The following is a 20,798-nucleotide window of genomic DNA, read 5'->3' as shown; positions in this document are numbered from 1 at the left end:
GCCGAGACTGTCAATCAAAGGAAGGAGGAGCCAATGAGCATGCAGAGGGGGCGGGGAAAGTGATTCGTTCGCACGGGCGCCTCTTTAAGCTGTGCCTATGACGTCAGCGGGGAGGCCACGCGCTGAGCCTCTGCCCGCCCCCTCCGCTCGCTCATTCGTTCATCCGTCGTTTGATTGAAAGGCCGCCTTCCCTCTCAGGGGAGGAGAAACATAGTAGCCTGTTGGAAGTACAGGAGTGTCACATTTGTCCAATGCAGTCACGTGCCTTGGCAGCCTCAAGTCTAATAGACTGAAAATAAAGTATTGAAATGAGTGGGGACCCACCTGAGAATGGCTTGTGACCCACCTGGTGGGTCTCGACCCACAGAGAAGAAACTGCATCAGAGCATTTTCTTCACCTGCCCCTTAGTCCTACTTTAAAATTAAATTGAAAAATTAAAAAAAAATTAAATTAAATTGAAAAATTCAATAAATTAAATATACAACTTAATTTTCAATTAGTTAGTTAGTTAATTAATTGCATTTCCTTTAATGATTTAGCTCACTTGCAGTGGCTGCAATAGTTTCAAATCATATGTATAAAAACGCAACCCTCTCTCCCCAAGTTGCTGCAAAGGCTGAATACAGCCTCCACAGGCCAGTGCTTGTCCTTGCAGCAGCCCAGCCAACTCCTGAGGAGGTGCAAATGTGCTCTACGTTTAGGGCCATGTTTGCGACCCTCCTGGGAAAGCACTAGGTTAGGACTGTGCCCTTAGATATTCACGTACACCCCTAAGGAAGTTTCCTAATGTCCCTCCTGCTGAGTCTGATGCTTCTTCTTGGCTAAAATCTTTTTGAGAAACGTTTTCTATTTGGTTATATATTTGGCTGGTTCTCTGGATCCTAGTGAAGAAAAAAAGCCGCACATAATTTTCTTGCAATACGGTTCATTTATTGGGAGGTCTGTCGCAAGCGCAGGCTGCCTCTCCGCCTTCTGAGACAAAGCTCTCACCAGGGAATTCGGCGTCCTTCCCAGTCCACAAAGGTACCATTATCCATTTCAGTCAGCGTGGAGAGCACACGGACGATGCCTTGGGTGCTCTCTTCCACGGTCAGCTCTGCCTGCCATGAAAAAGTGTCTGATTAGCTAGGAAAGAACCACTGCCAGGCTAAGTACCTGGCCCCAAAACCACGTGCTGTTTGATATCTTGGTGGCACCACCTGGATCTCCACATTGGGGGTGACATGATGGTGAGTGTTTCTACTGATGAGTACTGGCTTTCCAGAGCTTCAGGCGGGAGCTACCCAAGCTTACAGGGGAGAAATTCAAGATACAGCATTACCAAAAGTACTACTAAGTGGCAGGGCCCCTGAGAAGAGTTTTATCAAGAGTATAAAGTTAATTAATTTGTATAATTTCTACAAATTATGGTATATCAAACTATGTAGGCTTACACAAAATGTGAGTGATCATCTTCACACAAGATATGCAAACATTTTCTGAGATCCCAGGAAATTTCTGGCTCCCCTCCTTTGGCTCCTGGACACCCTTTTTGACCCTGGGCCCAGGTACAACGGGCCATGCTAAAAGTCTTGCACTTCCACTTGTTGCTGCTTCTCGTATCTCCAAGCTCCAATCCTGTAGGCTAAACTAGCAAGGCCAGGGACTGAACCTGGGGTCAGAAGGCTCCAGGTGCTCTTAAATGCACTGCTGGTTAATTACCGTATTTTTCGCTCTATAAGACGCACTTTTTCCCCCCCAAAAAGTGGGGGGAAAAGTGTGTGCGTCTTATGGAGCGAATACTGCAAAAAAAAAAAAAAAAAAAACTCCGCCCCTGGCCCCGCCCCCTGCCCGCTCTGCTCGGCTCCGCTTCCCAGGAAAGCGTGGGTGGGGTGGCAGTCTTGCTGAGCAAGCCCGTGTGTCTACTCAGAAGTAAGTCTCAGACTCACTGGGACTCACTCCCAGGAAAGGGGGGGGGATGGCAGGCTCGCTGAGAAAGCCCACGTGTCTACTCAGAAGTAAGTCTCAGAGTCACTGGGGCTCACTCCCAGGAAAGCGGGGGTGGGGTGGCAGTCTTGCTGAGCAAGCCCCTAGAGCAGGGGTGCTCATTACGTCAACCCTCGAGCTACCAGTCCATCTCCAGGCGAAATGAGTCAATCGCGGGCTTCTCTCCTGTCCACGCATCCCTAGGAGTGAGCCCCTGGCAGGCTTGTGAGCCCAGGGAGCGAGCCTAGGGAGTGAGTCCAGGGAGCCCAGGGACTGAGACGGGCTCCTACCTGGGAGAGGAGGCGCTGGCAGGCTTTTCTCCTGTCCACTCATCCCTGGGAGTGAGCCCCATTGGCTCTACTGGGGCTGACTTACCTTTCCCCTGCTTTTGCACTGGTATGTATGGAGATCTGCCCCCCCCCACTTCCATCTGTTGGTTCTGTGTGCAAGGGGTTTTGCAATGGCCTTGCTGTGATGCCTATACAGAGATCTTACCTGCCCCACACTTTTCCCCTGCTTTTGCACTGCTATGTATGGAGATCTGCCCCCCCCCACTTCCATCTGTTGGTTCTGTGTGCAAGGGGTTTTGCAATGGCCTTGCTGTGATGCCTATACAGAGATCTTACCTGCCCCACACTTTTCCCCTGCTTTTGCACTGCTATGTATGGAGATCTGCGCCCCCCCCCACTTCCATCTGTTGGTTCTGTGTGCAAGGGGTTTTGCAATGGCCTTGCTGTGATGCCTATACAGAGATCTTACCTGCCCCACACTTTTCCCCTGCTTTTGCACTGCTATGTATGGAGATCTGCGCCCCCCCCCACTTCCATCTGTTGGTTCTGTGTGCAAGGGGTTTTGCAATGGCCTTGCTGTGATGCCTATACAGAGATCTTACCTGCCCCACACTTTTCCCCTGCTTTTGCACTGCTATGTATGGAGATCTGCGCCCCCCCCACTTCCATCTGTTGGTTCTGTGTGCAAGGGGTTTTGCAATGGCCTTGCTGTGATGCCTATACAGAGATCTTACCTGCCCCACACTTTTCCCCTGCTTTTGCACTGCTATGTATGGAGATCTGCGCCCCCCCCCCCACTTCCATCTGTTGGTTCTGTGTGCAAGGGGTTTTGCAATGGCCTTGCTGTGATGCCTATACAGAGATCTTACCTGCCCCACACTTTTCCCCTGCTTTTGCACTGCTATGTATGGAGATCTGCGCCCCCCCCCCACTTCCATCTGTTGGTTCTGTGTGCAAGGGGTTTTGCAATGGCCTTGCTGTGATGCCTATACAGAGATCTTACCTGCCCCACACTTTTCCCCTGCTTTTGCACTGCTATGTATGGAGATCTGCGCCCCCCCCCCCACTTCCATCTGTTGGTTCTGTGTGCAAGGGGTTTTGCAATGGCCTTGCTGTGATGCCTATACAGAGATCTTACCTGCCCCACACTTTTCCCCTGCTTTTGCACTGCTATGTATGGAGATCTGCGCCCCCCCCACTTCCATCTGTTGGTTCTGTGTGCAAGGGGTTTTGCAATGGCCTTGCTGTGATGCCTATACAGAGATCTTACCTGCCCCACACTTTTCCCCTGCTTTTGCACTGCTATGTATGGAGATCTGCGCCCCCCCCCCACTTCCATCTGTTGGTTCTGTGTGCAAGGGGTTTTGCAATGGCCTTGCTGTGATGCCTATACAGAGATCTTACCTGCCCCACACTTTTCCCCTGCTTTTGCACTGCTATGTATGGAGATCTGCACCCCCCCCCCCACTTCCATCTGTTGGTTCTGTATGCAAGGGGTTTTGCAATGGTCTTGCTGTGATGCTTATACAGAGATCTTACCTCCCCCACACTTTTCCCCTGCTTTTGCACTGCTATATATGGAGATCTGCCCCCCCCCCACTTCCATCTGTTGGTTCTGTGTGCAAGGGGTTTTGCACTGGTCTTGCTGTGATGCCTATACAAAGATCTTACCTCCCCCACACCTTTCCCCTGTTTTTGCACTGGTCTGTATAGAGATCTGCTCCCCCCCCCTTGTATTGGAATCCAGGAAGATCTGGTGAGGAGGTAGATGTGGTGTCAGCAGTGGCCCCTTTAAGGGTAAGGCCTGGGCATCCTGGGCACAGCTGCAGCCACTGGAAGGCAATAGGGCCCTCAGGGATATAAGGAGTACCAGAGGCAGAAAGGGTTTGTGGGTTTTGAAGGGGGGGGGGAACGGGACTGACTGGGTTTATTGAATTTGGAATCTGACTGTGGCTGGACTTGTATACCCTGATGGATTTAACTGACCTACCTGGAACCTGACCTTGGACTGTAATTTGGCTTATTGGCTCTGGACTCTGATTTGGTAACTCTGAATGATGGGACTGATTTACTTGGCATCTGTGGACTGGAACTGGACTCATTTTTGCTTGCTGCACTGGTGAGTTGCACAAGGGGGACTGATCAGCCTTAAGCGGGCATGAGGCCCAGTGGATTGGAATTTGGCAGAACATCATTGTAGCAGAAAGATAATGTGATCCCCTATTTGTGTGCACCTGCTTTTGTGAGCTTCATAAATTCTGACTCTAGTGATGATGAGTTCTTGGGATTTCCAGAAAACTAGAGTACTCAAACCTTTAAGTCTCTCCATTTGTTAATGACAGTGATAATGGTTCTTAATGCCACTGTTGACTGCTGTTCACTTTACATGGTTCAAATGTTATTCTGTTATAGTTTATTAAATATTTTATTACACTATTTGGTTCAGAATATTTTTTCCTTGTTTTTCTCCTCTAAAAACTAGGTGCGTCTTATGGTCAGGTGCGTCTTATAGAGCGAAAAATACGGTAGTTAGTTAATTTTTTGCTTTTTTTAATGATGTAAAAGTGAAAGCAGGTTACCTTTGTAGTATAAGTTTTCACCCAGCCAGGATGGATGCAAACACACAGAATCCCATAGTCTGGATACACCAGCGATTGGCATTTGGTGAGCATGTTTAAAGCAGCCTACAAGAGAAAGCAGACAAGCGCACACAATGAGCAGAGATGGGGCACTGAACAAGGGACTGGCAGTAGAGCTTCTGCTGAATCAATTGTTCTAGAAAAAACACCAAGTTTCATTCTGTTGCTGGGCTAGGAAGCAAGGGGAAGCTGGGGAGGCTGCAACCAGCTGCAGACCTACAGCACAAACCTAGGCATGTCTACTCAGAAGTAAGTCCCATTGTGTTCAATGGAGTTTACTCCCAGGAAAGTGTGTACAATTGTAGCCTAAAATGGTTTCTCTGACCCAAGATTTAGTAATCTGGAAAGAAGCAGGAAAAGCAAAAACCAACAATTAAGTGGCTTAAGTCTGGGGTCCTTACATCTCAAGTAATTACAATTCGGTTTGGGGTATTACTATATGTTTACCCATCCAGCTGATAGGAACTGGGATTGAGGATATAGCAACTTTGCAGACTGCTTGACAAATGCACCAATGGTCACGCTCCAGACAGAGGTAGCTCTCTTTTCCTGCAACCTAAATTGACTCCCTAACAAGTAACCCTTTCAAAAGCAGGATTTGACAGAACTGGAAATATTGCATTGTTCCAGAATGCAGATCTAACACTATTTTCTTTTCTTCCTAGACAAATACATTTATTTGCCCATTGGTCTTGTGACTGTCATAGGAAACGTGCTTTGCACGACTGCCAAGGGCATTCCTTGGGCGGGATTTGGGACACCTGTAGGTCATAATGAGTGACAATCACACTGCAATGATGGCACCATTTTGCAAACTTATTTCTATAATAAATTAAAGCTATTCCTATGATGATCAGCTTTATAACAAGAAAACTGTTATATTTATGCTACTGTTCGGAACACTAGCAAAGAGCACCAAGGTTACCCTCTTCCTCCTACTTGGGATTTCAGAAAATGCAACAGAAGTACAACCAAAAGGGAAGGGATATATCCCACAAGTGAACAATGCCTTACAGTATTTCACACATAGACATCATGTTCAAAAGCCCTCTGGAAAGCAGACCAGGGCAGGTGAGGCTCCCAGACTCTTCTAAGGAATTTCAAGGGGGTTTCCACAGTGAGTACCTTACTGCAACGATAGCCAGGTTGCTTGTCCTGCATGAGCATGTCTTCCATGGAGGCTGCAAGGCTGGATATATTGACAATGGCTGCCTTGCTGCAGCTCAGTCCTTCCTGGAGACTTCTCTGAGCTGCCATCTTCAGCAGGGGCAGAAATGCCTAGAGAGGAAGACAGACAGTGCCAATGGCTATTCTGAGACCTGGGAAATGTGGCAGTGCAATTGCAATATATTGCAAGGGTATCTTGATTTGGGCACGCAGGGCAGACATATAAGGGCACCAGCTCAGATCAGGAGGCCAGTTTGTGCTTTCACAGTGTTTGAAACAAAAATCCTTTGGGGGGGTGGGGAGAAATTATAATTGCTGCTTCAATGTAACATTGGTCTTCATGACCTGCCCATCCCTTTGAACACAGGTACAGTACTGTGTTCTTGCTATGTCACCTCTATGGGATAGATGTCCAACATAATCCTCATAGCATGGATAAGCCAGCCCTGATCCTGCTGCTGACGATGGCAAAGGACGGGGAGAGGAAGAAAGCAACCTTGGCTTGTGTCTTAGAAATACATCTTCTGTGATGGGTGACCAGCCTCTTCCCCAACAGGGTAGGCTGGGTGGGTAGAGAGCCATTTTGGTACTTGACTGATGTCTCACAGTTAGGGCTGCTATAAGCCAATTGGGCCCCATACCTAAGCGGGTCTTGTGCCAGGGTAAAACAAGATTACATTAATATATTTCTAAAGCATCTCACATTTATTTACTAAAACAAGTGGTTTTGTAACTACTTTTCAAAGGTAATCTGCACATTTTGCTTGTTTATATGCAATTACATGCATGCAATTTTATATTAAGATCCAGGTGTACAGAGCTTGTGTCTTGAGTACACTTCTGTACTACAGCGAGTCATGGACTCTTTGCTCACAACAGGAAAGGAAACTGAAAGCTTTCCACATGCGCTGCCTCCGACGCATCCTCGGCATCACCTGGCAGGACAAAGTTCCAAACACAGTCCTGGAACGAGCTGGAATCCCTAGCATGTATGCACTGCTGAAACAGAGACACCTGCATTGGCTCAATCATGTCGTGAGAATGGATGATGGTCGGATCCCAAAGGATCTCCTCTATGGAGAACTCGTGCAAGGAAAGCGCCCCACAGGTAGACCACAGCTGCGATAAAGGACATCTGCAAGAGGGATCTGAAGGCCTTAGGAACAGGTGGGAAACCCTGGCCTCTGAGTGGCCCTCTTGGAGGCAGGCTGTGCAGCATGGCCTCTTCCAGTTTGAAGAGACACTTGGCCAACAGACTGAGGCAAAGAGGCAAAGAAGGAAGGCCCACAGCCAGGGAGACAGACCAGGGACAGACTGCACCTGCTCCCGGTGTGGAAGGGATTGTCACTCCCGGATTGGCCTTTTCAGCCACACTAGATGCTGTTCCAGAACCACCACTCAGAGCGCGATCCCAGAGTCTTTTGAGACTGAAGGTTGCCAACTACTACTGTGCTTAGATCCATTTGGTCCATTAACTCACATGCACTTTTTAAGCTCACATTTTGATTGCTTTCCATTCCAGCATAGAGACATAAAGTCTGCACTACATTGATCTAAGAATCTACAGACCCTGGCTGTGAATCTGGTGCCATGCAAAAATGTCTCCAGTCACAGCTCCTAAGGCGGTCCTACTCACAGTAGGGCACTTTCCCCAGTCAAGAGTGGGGAAAAGTGGCTGTATCATACAAAGCATTTTGCTGCTTGCTTTCCTGTAAAAAATGTTCCTTCCTCAAGCCCAAAACTAAGGAAAGGCCAAGAGGAAAAAAACAACTGGTGGTTGTGGTAGCCAAAAAGATGCACTATCCCTGTGTGATGACTGCCTCCCTCCCATCAACCCCTCAGGAGAATGTCTGCACAGACTTGTTAATAACAAAGTGCAAAAACTGACTGCAGACAACAGGTCTCCAGGCTGATTCCCACAACTGAAATTGGGACGTACGTTAATGATGTAGGTGGAGCAAGGAGATCCACACAAAGGCTGCAGTTTGCTGCAGTCAGATAAGGGCTTCACCACATGCTCAGAGCATGAGTCAGTCCACCTTTAATGTGCCACTTCCTCTGTACTTCCCCAACAGCTTCAGAGTTATGTGGAAAGACCAGTAGTTGTAAGCCGGGCAGGACAGGCCTTGGCATTTTGGATGATGCTGGTGAAAAGGTGAGCCCAACTGCTGCTTTTCCAGCACTGGAGAAACTCACAGTCCTTATGAGAACAATCCTTTTGCCTTAGGCCAGTGTTTCCCAAACTCTTTCAACCGGTGGTTCCCTTTACCTACTGGGCCATTGGCTGCAGCTCCCCACTATGTGAATGTGAAAAGGGGACTCTATGAGCATTGTTCATGCACAGACATCCACATGCCTGAGATCCCAGCCTATGCAAGGTAAGCTTCCTTTCAAGCTTTTGACTGGATGCACCGATGGGGACTGGAGCAGTGGACACAGGCCCCCTTCCCCCTCCATACATTCAGTATGTGTGTGTTGGAGAAGGGCTGGAGAACTCTCTCCCAAGCATAGTTGATCTCTTGGATTGTGCAGAGTACTTGACAGGTTATGTCTAAAGTTTGCCAGAAATCCACCATCTGAAGTTTGTCCTTTGATCTACCCCCTTACCAGATCACCTTAGAGATGGATGTGTAATTTTTCCAAAGCAAAAGTAGCTTCACCAAATGATCAGCTCTTCATGAATCCAGCCAGGTCACACAGTTAATGTGGTCAAGCAACTTGGTCCACACTATGATATACTCAGGTGCTCGTTCACACAAAGATCAACAGCTCTTACCTGGAGAGTGGCTGTTGAATGAAGAGCTTCCCCAAGGCTGAGAGGCAGTGGCTTACCTGGCTCACCTGTAGTGGCCCGATAGTATTGATGTTGTATTGAGCCATCATGCTCTTGGCGGTTTCTGTCGCCAAGGTGGTATGGATCCTGATGCCAGCATTGTTGATCAGGAGATTCAGCCCACATTCCCCAACATGTTTTTGTACTTGCTGCACAGCTGCATTGATACTCTTGAGATCAGTGACATCTGGAGGTATGACATTATGTTTAAACCATGAGCTTGAATACAGATCCACTTAAAACTGGTAAGTCAGCCAGCCTGGGGGAAGCTCAGTGTCAGAAGACCTAAAGCCTATCCAGTCTGTCCAGGCAAGGGAACTGCTTCTCGGTGAAATTGTTTTCACCTCAACTCATCAACTCCACTAGCTAGGCCAGTGGTTACTGCACCCTAGCTGGAAATGGAGAATGACGGCTTCTTTTGGCATGGAGTCTATCAAAAGTACATGCATCAACTGTGAGGCACTGCCTGGAACAACAGGAAATCTAGATCTTTAAATGAGCAACACAATATCATCATGTGGCCACAGGCTAATTTCAAAGCAAGGTCAGCATTAGTGCTTTTTTCCCCCCAAGAACAGATATCTTAGCCCATGAATTTTGTAAAGTTTTCTGGAAAGTTTTGTTGTATAGGCAAAAGGCTATACACACCAGTGGTTCCCAAAATTTGTAACACTGGGATCTACGTTTTAGAAGGACACTCTATTGGGATCCACCTAGCTTTGCAAGACTTTAAAAAAGATGATCTAGAAAGAAAGAAATAATATTTATTTATTTACTTACAAGTGATATTTATTTGCAGAAAACTCTATCCATTTCTCGTAATGAGGCAGCCCTAATGAATAACCTAAAAGACTTGAAGGGCTTAGTGATTTGACACCTGTTCCCATTACCTGTCATTGACAGATTTGGACAAAAAACGCACCAGAAAAAATGATCAGACATTTATCTCCCTATATTTACACAAGCTTGCAAACTGCAGGAGCTCAGCTATTTGCAGGGCAGTTAGCAGCTATCTGATTTTTTGAATAGCTACAGGGCTCGAGGCAATTAGTTATCTGACCTTTCCATCACCTGTGTTTTCATTGGAGGCCCTGCGGACCCACCAGAAATTGGGTGAGTTTCTCAAACCCATAGTTTGAGAAATGCTGCTGTACACTATAGTTAGATCTGGGCATTGCTTCCTCTCCCACACTTGGAGGCACTCTTGTGGTACAGAACTTGAACCAGTTCATAAGTACAACTCTCAAGCATGGAGGAACATCAAGCAGCGCCCATGGAACTGAATATTTACCTAAATGCAGTAGGACCAGGTTCTGGTGCTGGGATAACAACTCCTCTATCTCCTGTTAAAAAAGAAAAAAAGAAAAAATTGCCTTTGATTGTACTGTGATTAGGCACCAAGAGAAGGCTACATATAGAACAGGGGTGACCAAATTTGCTTAAGATGAGAGACACTTGCAATGAACTTCAGATATTTGAGAGCCACAATAAGTAAGAAGCATTTAAATTCTTAATTATATCTATTCATTATGAACGTTAAACTAATGTTTTGACCCAGTGAACTCTCAGTTAAATCTGGTAAAAAGTTATAAAGCTTGAAAATTTCTTACTTACCTTTTATATTAACTGTAATGCAAAAAGCTCAGCCAACGTATTTCATGAGCTGCCTATTATATGTCAAACAGCTGCACATGGCTGGTATAGAGATAGATCCTAAGATGTTCTCTGAGGTCCCAAGAGACACTTGGGAATTACAGACAAAGCCACTAGCTAGAACAACCCTGTCAGGTGTGTTAGGGGTTGCTGCCCATTCTCACCTTGTTCTTTGGTCCATCTTGGTATAGGGTTGTTGCAAAGACCCACTGAGGTGGACATGGTAGCCTCAGAAACTGCTTCACCAAACCCAGACCAATTCCCTGATTTGATCCAGTCACCAAGACGCTGCGAACACAGAAATCTGTTGCCATCTTCCTGAAGTTGCAGCTTCTGCTTCCTTTGTGCTTGGAAGTTTGTCAGAAATAAGCACCTCAGCTTTATACTCCTCTGAAAGCTATTATGGGATCGCAACAGTCCTGCTGCAAGATCCTCACATGACTATGAGGGTGATGTGACATAATGGTTACACACCCGCACTATAAATCAGGGCATCCTAGTTCAAACCTCACCACTTCCGACAATTTACTAAGTGATCTTGGTGCAGCTCAGCCTCAGCTGCAATATAGGGATAATAATGCTTTCCTTACAAGGTTATTGTTTGTGAAAAACTTTTCACATTCAAAAAGTGCTGTACAAGAATACTATGGTTTAGTGCTATACTTAAGCTTCGACTGTTGTGTTTTATACAAAGCTTGCAGAATAGGTTGTTAACCTCCATTGCAGGGGCATCATCAAGAGTAGACCAGGTTGAACAAAAACCAGGAGCCTATGAGAAGCCCTTCCCCAGTACTGAGGACAACAGTGGTGCAGATTCTATCCCATATTCAAGTGAAAGCTCCTCCCCCAAGGTCTCTATTGTAGTGGTTATCTACGCAGGCGCTAGCCTTAGCCTTTGTATGTTGGTAATAAAGCAAAGCACACATTGCACTTGCGCAGAGCAAACGTGCGCAGCCTTGGTGACATGCTGAGTCTGAAGCTCTGTAGCCTGTCAACAAGAGGATGTTATGAAGGAGAATCATATGTAGGAATGTGGATTGTGGTTAAGCTAGAACTAGCTAGTAGGCCGCCAGTATAATCTTATTAACCTTTAATAACCCTTAATGTTGTAATAGCATTGTGTCATGTTTTTAAGATTCAATAAAGGCTGAGTGGGCTAGCCGGGAGGAGCGCCTTCTCTCTCGATCTCCCAGCGTTCTGCTTCGAGCTCTCCTGCCAGCATTATACCCTTTGAATCTATGACTGCCGCCTCATCCTTGCTCCGATTCCTTGCTATTTCAGTTCCTACTAACCCTTCAGTGCATCTGCTTTCTGTACTCCCAGCAAGCCACCAGGCCCTAGGCCTTGTGGGCTTCCCAAGCAGCATCCAAACTGCGACATTTCTCAGTGCCTCTGCACGCCCAACAAGCAACAAAGCCATAACAAGCCTTGGGTGCTTTCCAAAGCAGCATCTTGCGCTGCTCCACTCTATGTTGTTACAGAGGATGCTCTCAGTGGTTGGGGGGCAAGGCAGGAGAAGCCCCCACTACTTGTCACTTACTGCTGGTAAGCTTGGAAGTGCAGGCAAACCACTGGTAAGCAGAGCCATCTCTTGCGTAGGGCAACTGGTTGCCTTACCCAATAAATGGCCATAATAGGGGAGCCCTGCATTGGTTGAGTCGCCCCTGGCAACTCTGAATTCGCAGCGCTAGCAGGGTGTTGTAGGAGGTCAAATGAATGGAGAGCCTTAAATTCAAATCCCCACTGAGTGGCATAGCAGCTGCACAGGTTGCCATTGTTGCTAACCTGGACACAGGGCAGTTATAGTCTTTACAGCAGTGTTTCCCAAACTGTGAGTCGCAACCTATTGTTTTTTTTCTTTTCTTTTTTTAATTTAGTTTGTCAAACATGACACATTACATTGAAAAAAGAACAACAAACAACTATAATAAACTATAATAAACATAAAAAAACTATATATACCCTAATGGTGTAGCAAGAGCGAAGCCAAAAAATTCTATATATGAAGTCTAAACATTAACAAATGTTAGTCTATATTATTATCTAATCCTTTAAAACTAATCTTCAAATCCATAATACATTAAATTATTATTTTCTCTCTGTTTCAAAAAGTCAATAATTGGTTTCCAATTTTTCAAGAAGTTTTTTGTTGAGCTCTCTTTAAGTAAAGTTGTGAGTTTGTCCATCTCTGCACGGTTCAGTTCAGTTTAGTAAGACCTTTATTGGCATAAAATACAGAGAAAGAACAAAACAAAAATATACAAAGACAACACAACATAGACATCGGTCTTTTCCTCACACACTTCCCAGAGTCCCAGAGCTCTGCCCGGCAATGACCCCAGATAAAAAGGAAGCGACCTTATCAGGGGTCTCAGAGTCAGGTGTGGAAAGGAGAGACTGAAGCATGATTGAGTCCTCCCAGCCCTGCATCCTAGTTAACAGTGGGCCTAGATATTTCTTGCGTGAAACATCATGTAGCGGGCAGTAGAAAAAGGTATGTGATATAGTCTCAATACAATCCCTACCACACTTGCATTTCCTCTCCGAGTAGGGAATACCACTGAACCTGCCTGATAACAAGGCTGATGGAAGAGCATTACATCTTGCAAGTGTGAATGCTCTCCAAGCCTGCGGGCACTCCAGGTGATAAAAGAAGGAGGCCGGTTTCCAAAAACTGACTGGAACATGGAGATAGAGTGGAGAGCATGTGGTTCTGGCGGCACTAAACAGCTCTTGTTCAATATCAAGAATTCTTTCTTTGACGATTCTGTAAGCAGCATCACAATCAGTCATGCCTAGCTCTGCAGTGTCCAGCCCTATTGACTTAAATTTGGTTAGAAGATCGGTGACCTCTAATGGCAGGACTGAATCCGACAATAATTGGTGCATTAGACCAGAGGAGGTAGGGTTAAATAAGCCTGCGCAGGCTTCAAGGCTGGTGGAATGAGAGAAGGGGGAGGCTGCATTCTATGCCTTGGGAGCAGAGGTTTAATAATCATGTCAGCAAAGACTCTCCAGAAGAAGATGCCAAACGAACAAAGAAACCAGTTCTTCCCATGCAGCTGGCCTGGGATCCGAGAGGTGCCAAACTTCAAAAGAAGTCGGGTCCAACCTGGAGTCTGGGGAATCCAAGGGAGTTTTATGATTTCCTGCAGATCAACACAGTCAGCCTGGGATGGATCAAGGTACAATAATCTGCATAGAGAGTCCCTCGCCCTCAATTTGTTGGCCCAGCACCCCCTATGGATGGGGGAGTCCTGGAATTGCAGCAGTATTTGATTTTTCAACAAGCAATAGGCAGCCTTACCACAATCCAGATTCTCATGCAGCCCCAGCAGTTCAGCATCCCCTGGTTTGTCAGAGATCAAACCCAGAGCTTGAGCCTAGAGGGAAGATAAGGGTGGTTGAATGACCTTGTGAAGTGAGTCCAGCTGGGCAAGAATAGTGTTAAGCTGTTTACATACAAAAAGAATGGTGTTTCCAATAATAATGTTGTAATCACCCAACAAGGACAAGAAACAGTTGCTGAGACCATTCTCCTGAGATAATGACTGCTTGTCCTGTGGAGAGGGAGCCGAAGGGGTGGGTGAAGGAGGGCAGGCTGAAGCCGTGCCCATATGACTGGAGGGAGACTGGTAGTTTCTCTCCGCTTCTGATTCGGAAACACGAAGAGCTTCATATCTGTTGGGGGAAGCAAGATTCATGAGCTCACCTACTGTGTCTGACCATGCTGGGAGGTCTTCCAGACGTAGCTGCTTGATGGGGGAGTTGCCCTGTCCAGGGGAGTGTTTATGCCTTCTCCTCTTCCCCACCGGAGCAGCTTTTCAGAATCCACTGTAATCCAAAGACAAGATTGCAGACTGGAAACAACTGGTAGTGTTGCTTTGCTCTAGCAGGACTCAGGAAGCATCCAGAGGAGGAAAAAGAGTCAATGGATCCACTTGAAGAGAAATATTAGGGCATATAACAGGAGCACAATAGCAGGGATTTTACCAGGTGGCCATCTTGGAACCAATCTCCCCTCTGCACAGTTCATAAGTTTTGTCCACCGTTTTTCTATAGAGGGTATGTTTATAGTCTTCCAATATTGAGCATAAAGTATTATGCTGGCAGCGCTTATCATGTACAAAAATAAAACTTCACTTTTTCTTTCCACGTATTCATCTATCATACCTAATAAAAATACTTCTGGCTTCAACTATACATTTGTTTTTAAGATCAACTGTATCTGTGCATGAACTTGTAACCAATATTTTTTTACTTGCACATCCACCACATGTGGTAAAAGGTTCCCTCTTGTTTCTTACATTTTCCACAACTACTGGACATACTTTCATACATTTTGGCTAGTTTACTTGGTGTCACGTACCATCGATAAATCATCTTATATAAGTTTTCCTTAATGTTAATATTCAGAGTAAATTTTATCTGTTTTATCCATAGTTTCTCACATCTGTCCATTGAGAGTTCATGGCCCACATTTTTTGCCCATGGATCATGCATTCTTTGACCTGCTCATCTTCTGTTTCAAATTTCAAAAGCAATTTATATATTTTAGATATTACCTGCTCATCTGATCTTAGTTGTTTCTCCAATATTGACTCTCCCTCTTCAAAGCCATATAATTTTTTATCAGTTTTAAATCTTTCTAATAATTGTAGATACATAAATCATTGGCAGTCAAAACCCTCTGCAATCAATTCTTCTCTAGACTTCAACACACAGTGACCTTGGTTAAAATTCAATATATTCTTATACAATAACCATTTGTCTCTTTGTGCTGTTCCCAAACCAAATTGTGCTTCTTTTGGTGAGGCTGAGAGTGGGATTTTATTATAAAAGCACTTTTTATAACGATTCCATATCTTCCACAGTGCATGTCTAACATAATGATTCTTAAATTCCATATTCACTTTCAACTTATCATACCAAAGATATCCATGCCAACCAAATCTTAAATCATATCCTTCTAACTTCAACAATTTTTTTATTTCGCAGCAATAGCCATTCTTTAAGCCACAGAAAACAACATGATGCATAATAAGTCTTCAGGTCTGGCAGTCCTAAACCTCCTCTCTCTTTTGCATCTTGCAAAACCTTAAATTTCACTCTCGGTTTTTTCCCTTGCCATATAAAACCTGTCACATCTTTCTGCCATTCTTTAAAAGGTTTATCAGAGAGTAATACTGGTATATTCTGGAAAAGAAAAAGCATTTTCAGTAATACATTCATTTTGATTATGGATATCCTTTCCAAAAAAGATAATTTCAACCTTTCCCATCTTGCAAAATCTTTTTTGATTTCACACCAAATTTTTAACATAATTATTTTGAAATAACATACAATGCATATTTGTCTAAATAAAACCTAAATACTTATTCTTTTTTTCCATGTTGAACCCGGTTTTATTCATCAACTTCGATTGGTCTTGTATGTTCATATTTTTGGATAAAATTTTAGTTTTCTGTTTATTTATCTTAAATCCTGCTAATAATTCAAATTTCTTCAACTTAACCATCAACAACTCGATGTCTTTTAAAGGTCTTTCTAAGATCAAAACCATATTGATAGAGGGTAATATAGAGGGTCCACTTATGCTATACCATTAGTAAAGCTTAATAGGGAACATGCTCTCATGCTTAAAGAAAAAAAACCATTTTTCTGTCTCTGTTTGAAAATTGGAAGCTGGCAGCTAGAATTGGCAGACTGTCAGGAATGCTTGGCAGCAGAACAAGAGAGATAACTTAGAGGAACAATAGGCTTTCTGTTGGCAAACCAAAGGCAGATAACAAGCACAGAGAAATAGTTTTTAGAAAACAGCAGTTTGCAGTTAAAAACATTATTCTTTCATGCTTTTAAACCAAATAACAGTGTTATTGTTTTAGCTAAAAAACCTTATGTGCATACAAGTAGGTATTCACACAAAATCTCATAGAAATACTAAGGAGATCACTATGTCTGCTTCCCCACTTATTCTTCTATATTTTAAAACCTGTTTTGTCCCTAAAAGGTGTAACCAACATATAAGAGTTATCCTAAGTGAGTTTTAATTGCCTGATTTCATTAACAAACTTTAATAAAGCCATTTCAGGTTAAAATCATAAGTCAGTTTCACAGAGAAACAGCTTAGAAAGCAATTCTGTTAAAGGTCACAGGAATTTGGGCAAAGAAAGTTGCATCTCAAAGATAGATACAGCCTCTTATTTGGCACCAGAAAGCGAAAAAACTGAAAAGTTAATTACACGGACTTGCAACATTATGGTGGGAAGTCTTCGTAATACAGGGAAAACGGAATGTTATGAGGATGAGAACAGGATGAGAACACACAGAGGTTTGCAACAGTGTCATACAGAAAGGTTTTGGTATGTTCATTTGGCAAGCTGTATTAGGTTTTTTAAGATGCTAGGTTGGAAACAGTTGACTAAGGTTTCGGCAGGTTTCGGTATAGGATTTCTTAGCTACGCAGGAGATAACAGAAACATCCATGAGAAAGTCCCGGTTTGAGCAAAAACGCTGACAGAGAAAGCTGTAAATTTGGTTGAAAATGAATGAGAGAATCCTTAAAAGAAATCTTTCCTTATAATGAGAGTTTTGGCTTGTTTTGTATTTAAGTATATGAAATTACACCACTATAATTCTTTAAAGGTACCAAACAGGTTACAAATAGTATAAGGCATTAACAGATGTTGGCAGAAAGCCCCACAGTAGTTGCTGGGAACAGAAGCAAAGAATGTAAGACAAGATAACACAGGTGGCTCCTTGCAACATCTATGAGGTCATTCCATTAGTGTGCCAAGTGATATGTTCTAAATACTTGCCAAAAGGCCAGTTCTGAGAAAAATTAAGGTTACAGTGCACTCTAGTGTTTGTTGAAAACTTTGAATTGTATATGTTTAAATGTATGGTTTTGCCTTATTTATAACTTGTAACTTGAAACTCACCAATCAAATGTCTAAGGCTATCTCCAGCCTATGAAAAGTAAAGCCCCATTTATGATGTCAAACCCCAGTCAATGAGAAGTGTACAACTCTTCAAACAAAGGACCCAAAATGCTATAAAGGTTCTGATTGAGATTGACATTGGTACTCAAAGATTTGGACAGGAGTCCCTTGAGACGCCAGTTGCTGGCTACAAAATAAATGCTTGCAGACGATCACCACTCTTGCCTACTGAGTCTTGCTTTTGAACCTTGCAACACCTTGCAACAACATCATCTGCAAATGCTCTTAATTTGAAGCATTCATTTTTAATCTTTGCACCTTGTAGTCTTTCATCTTGTCTGATATCGTTTGTTCGTTCAACCTTTATTTGGCATAAACTTGTCTGATATCTCTACACAACACTTCTAAGGCAAGTATAAATAAAAGTGGTGACAGTGGACATCCTTGTCGTGTTCCCTTTTGGATCTCAAACACTGTTGATAGTTCTCCATTTACCACTATCTGCACAGTTTGTGATGTGTAGATTGATTCTATCCATTGAATAAAATTCCCTCCAAAATTCATCTTCTGTAAGACGGTAATCAAGAAAGTCCAGCTTGTTAGAGAGGAATTTACCTTTTTCTGGTTCTTTTTTCAAGCAGCCAAATTGAATGACAGAAACTTGTATACTCTTTAGTCCATCTTTATTTCTCCAGCAGATTTATGATACAGGACAGAAACAAGACCATCTCAGGTCATAGGACCAGCCCCCAAGCAACCTCCCCCTGCTCACAGGTTTTATAGCATTGTGTAAACAAGTACATCCCTTATCCAATGAGACCCTCTTACGCAAGCTTTGCCTCTCATCCTGGGACCTTCCGCTATTCTCAAATCAGGAGGTCACTTTGCCCTGAACGTCCTGACATGTTTCCTGTATCTCTTTCTCTGTACATCCTGACATGTTTCCCGTATCTGTTCTCCCAGATATTGTCAGAGCAAAAAGTTCCGGGTCCCCAGCCGACTGAACCCTTGGTCATAAACATGTTTTCCACTTTATCTGCTGCGTAAGCGGGCTTCAAGTTGGAGCTGCAACCCTCTGGCTGCAGCCATGACACCGGGCCTCAGCTGTCCTATCTGCAGAGTAATATTCATTCCTGGCTCCTTACAACATAGGATAACTCACTAAATATATAATTCAATAAAAAGAGATTATAAAACAGGTAAAAATACTAAAATTGCCCACAAGCTCAAATTGTCAAACGCCTTCTCAAAGTCTAAAAAAATCAATGCTAATTGTTTCTCTATTGTTTTATCATAGTACTCCAACAAATCCAATACTATTCTGATATTATCACTCGTGTCTTTTTGGTAAAAAACCACATTGATCTTCATGTATAAGATTTTGTAATATCTTCTTCATTCTAGTTGCTAAAATTGCTGTAAATATTTTACAATCATTATTCAACAAGGAAATAGGTCTGTAATTTTTTATGTCCATCAAATCCTGTCCTTCTTTAGGAACCAAAGTTATATTTGCTGCTTTCCATGAATCTGGCATTTTCTCAGTCTGCAAAATATCATTCATTGTGTTAAGCAATGGTAGACTTACTTCTTCTTCTAAACATATAGGCCATCTGGACCTGGAGCTTTATCTGTATTAATCTTCTTTATTGCCTCTACAACTTCACATGAGGTTATTCTATTATTTAGAATTTTTCTTTGCTCTTCAGACCTTTTTGGTAAATTTTGTTTATCCAAGTAGCTCTTTACTTCTACTTAATCTATTTTCTGACTTTTGTATAAATTAGCATAATAATTTGCAATTATTTTATTTATATCCTCCTGATCATTATAAATTTTTCCTGCCTCCTGCAATTTTAAAATTACTCTCTTTTCTCGCTCCTTCCTCAATTTGTAAGTCAACCATTTTCCTGGTTTGTTAGCATGCTCAAAATATCTTAGTTTAACAAACTTTAATTTCCATTTGATTCACCGTCATCAAAAATAGTTGATGCTGTAAATCTTTTATTTGCTGTACTATTTTTTTTTTTATCTCCAGGGACCTCTCATATTAGCTCATATTCTTTCTTTTTCATTTCCTCTTCAATTTTCTGAAACTTACTTTGTCTCTCTTTTTTCCATTCTGTGCTTTTCTGAATAAAGTATCCTCTCATAAAGGCTTTACTAGCATCCCAAACTGTCCTCATTTCTGTTCTCTTATTTGAATTCAGATTAAAAAATTCCCTTAATTTCTGCTTGGCATCCTTTTTATGACCTCTTTTTGTAACAACAATTCATTCAATCTCCATCTATATGTTGTAGATGGGACAATGGGACAAGTCTGGAAGCGGACACAAATGTGTCTGACAACTCTCCAGGGGTGAATACCAATGCCCATTTGATGTAGTGCCAGCGCAATGTTGGCATCCTTCAGTCTCGGAAGAATATGGTATCACGGTCTGAATGGTGGTTCTGGAACAGAATGTCCTCTCCAGTGCACGAAGCCTGGGTAAAGTAGAAATGGAGGATAGACTGTTTCCCATGCAGCAAATCCCCCCTCTCCACGTCGCTGAAATGGTCCAATGAAAAGGCAGAGGTCAATTCGGTTGGTTCCAGTGGCATCGCAGGAGTTGCCAAAACGTGACTGTGTTCAGCCATGAACTGCCTCAGGGACTCCGGCTCCGGATTTTGCCTTGAGGTTGACTCCTGTTCCTTAACTGGATGTAGCCATGAGGCAGTGGAGTGAAACTGCAAATGGCTCATTAAATCAGTTATGGTTCCTTTGGTCACTCCCACCGTTCCTTGGATAACTGTGGTAATTCTAGAGCTAATACATGTCAACTATCCCCTGGGGGCTGGGGATAAGAATAGGCCCTCTGTCTGGCTGTACCTGTTGTAAGAGGCGACTAAACAGCCACCGGGTAGATGGGACTCGTTAGCCCGGGAAGGCAGCTCATTTGAGAGAAGGAAAACTCTGATCCCAAACCTCCACGGCCAGCGCAATATTAGCAGGCAATGAGGAGAGGCGCAGATAACAAGAGGTGGGTGGCAATTCCTCCCTTTGTGGATTCGTGTATAAAGAGAACTGACTGTGCTTGTTTGTCGTATGCTGTGGTGTGCGTTACTGTATGTTTAAGGCACTGATTGTCAACCCTTTTCGTCTCATGGCACAGTGACAAGGTGCTAATGTGGTCAAGGCACACCATCGGTTTTTGACAATTGACAGGGCCCACCATGCTGCTGGTGGGGGCCTCACACCCCCAGTGGCCCTGCTAAAAGATGACCCCTCCAACCTCCCACGGCACAACTGCAGACCATTCAACTATCAGT

At 43.7% G+C, this 20,798-nt stretch overlaps 1 protein-coding gene across 1 annotated transcript; it reads right to left on the bottom strand.

Annotated features, from left to right (window-relative positions):
* Window positions 1–737: 737 nt before the first annotated feature.
* LOC136660680 (C-signal-like) lies at window positions 738–10,862 on the bottom strand. The gene is made up of 7 exons (XM_066637988.1): window positions 10,713–10,862; window positions 10,187–10,238; window positions 8,895–9,082; window positions 6,021–6,173; window positions 4,836–4,940; window positions 992–1,101; window positions 738–882 (listed from the first exon to the last, which is right to left on the bottom strand). The coding sequence occupies exons 1-7, from the start codon at window positions 10,860–10,862 to the stop codon at window positions 738–740; spliced, it is 903 nt and encodes a 300-aa protein (XP_066494085.1).
* Between the last annotated feature and the right edge of the window lie 9,936 nt (window positions 10,863–20,798).

The sequence above is a fragment of the Tiliqua scincoides genome, chromosome 9 (genome assembly GCF_035046505.1).
Source record: "Tiliqua scincoides isolate rTilSci1 chromosome 9, rTilSci1.hap2, whole genome shotgun sequence".
Lineage (NCBI taxonomy): Eukaryota > Metazoa > Chordata > Lepidosauria > Squamata > Scincidae > Tiliqua > Tiliqua scincoides.
Note: the sequence above shows the minus strand (reverse complement) of the source record. Positions and strands in the feature narration are given on the sequence as shown.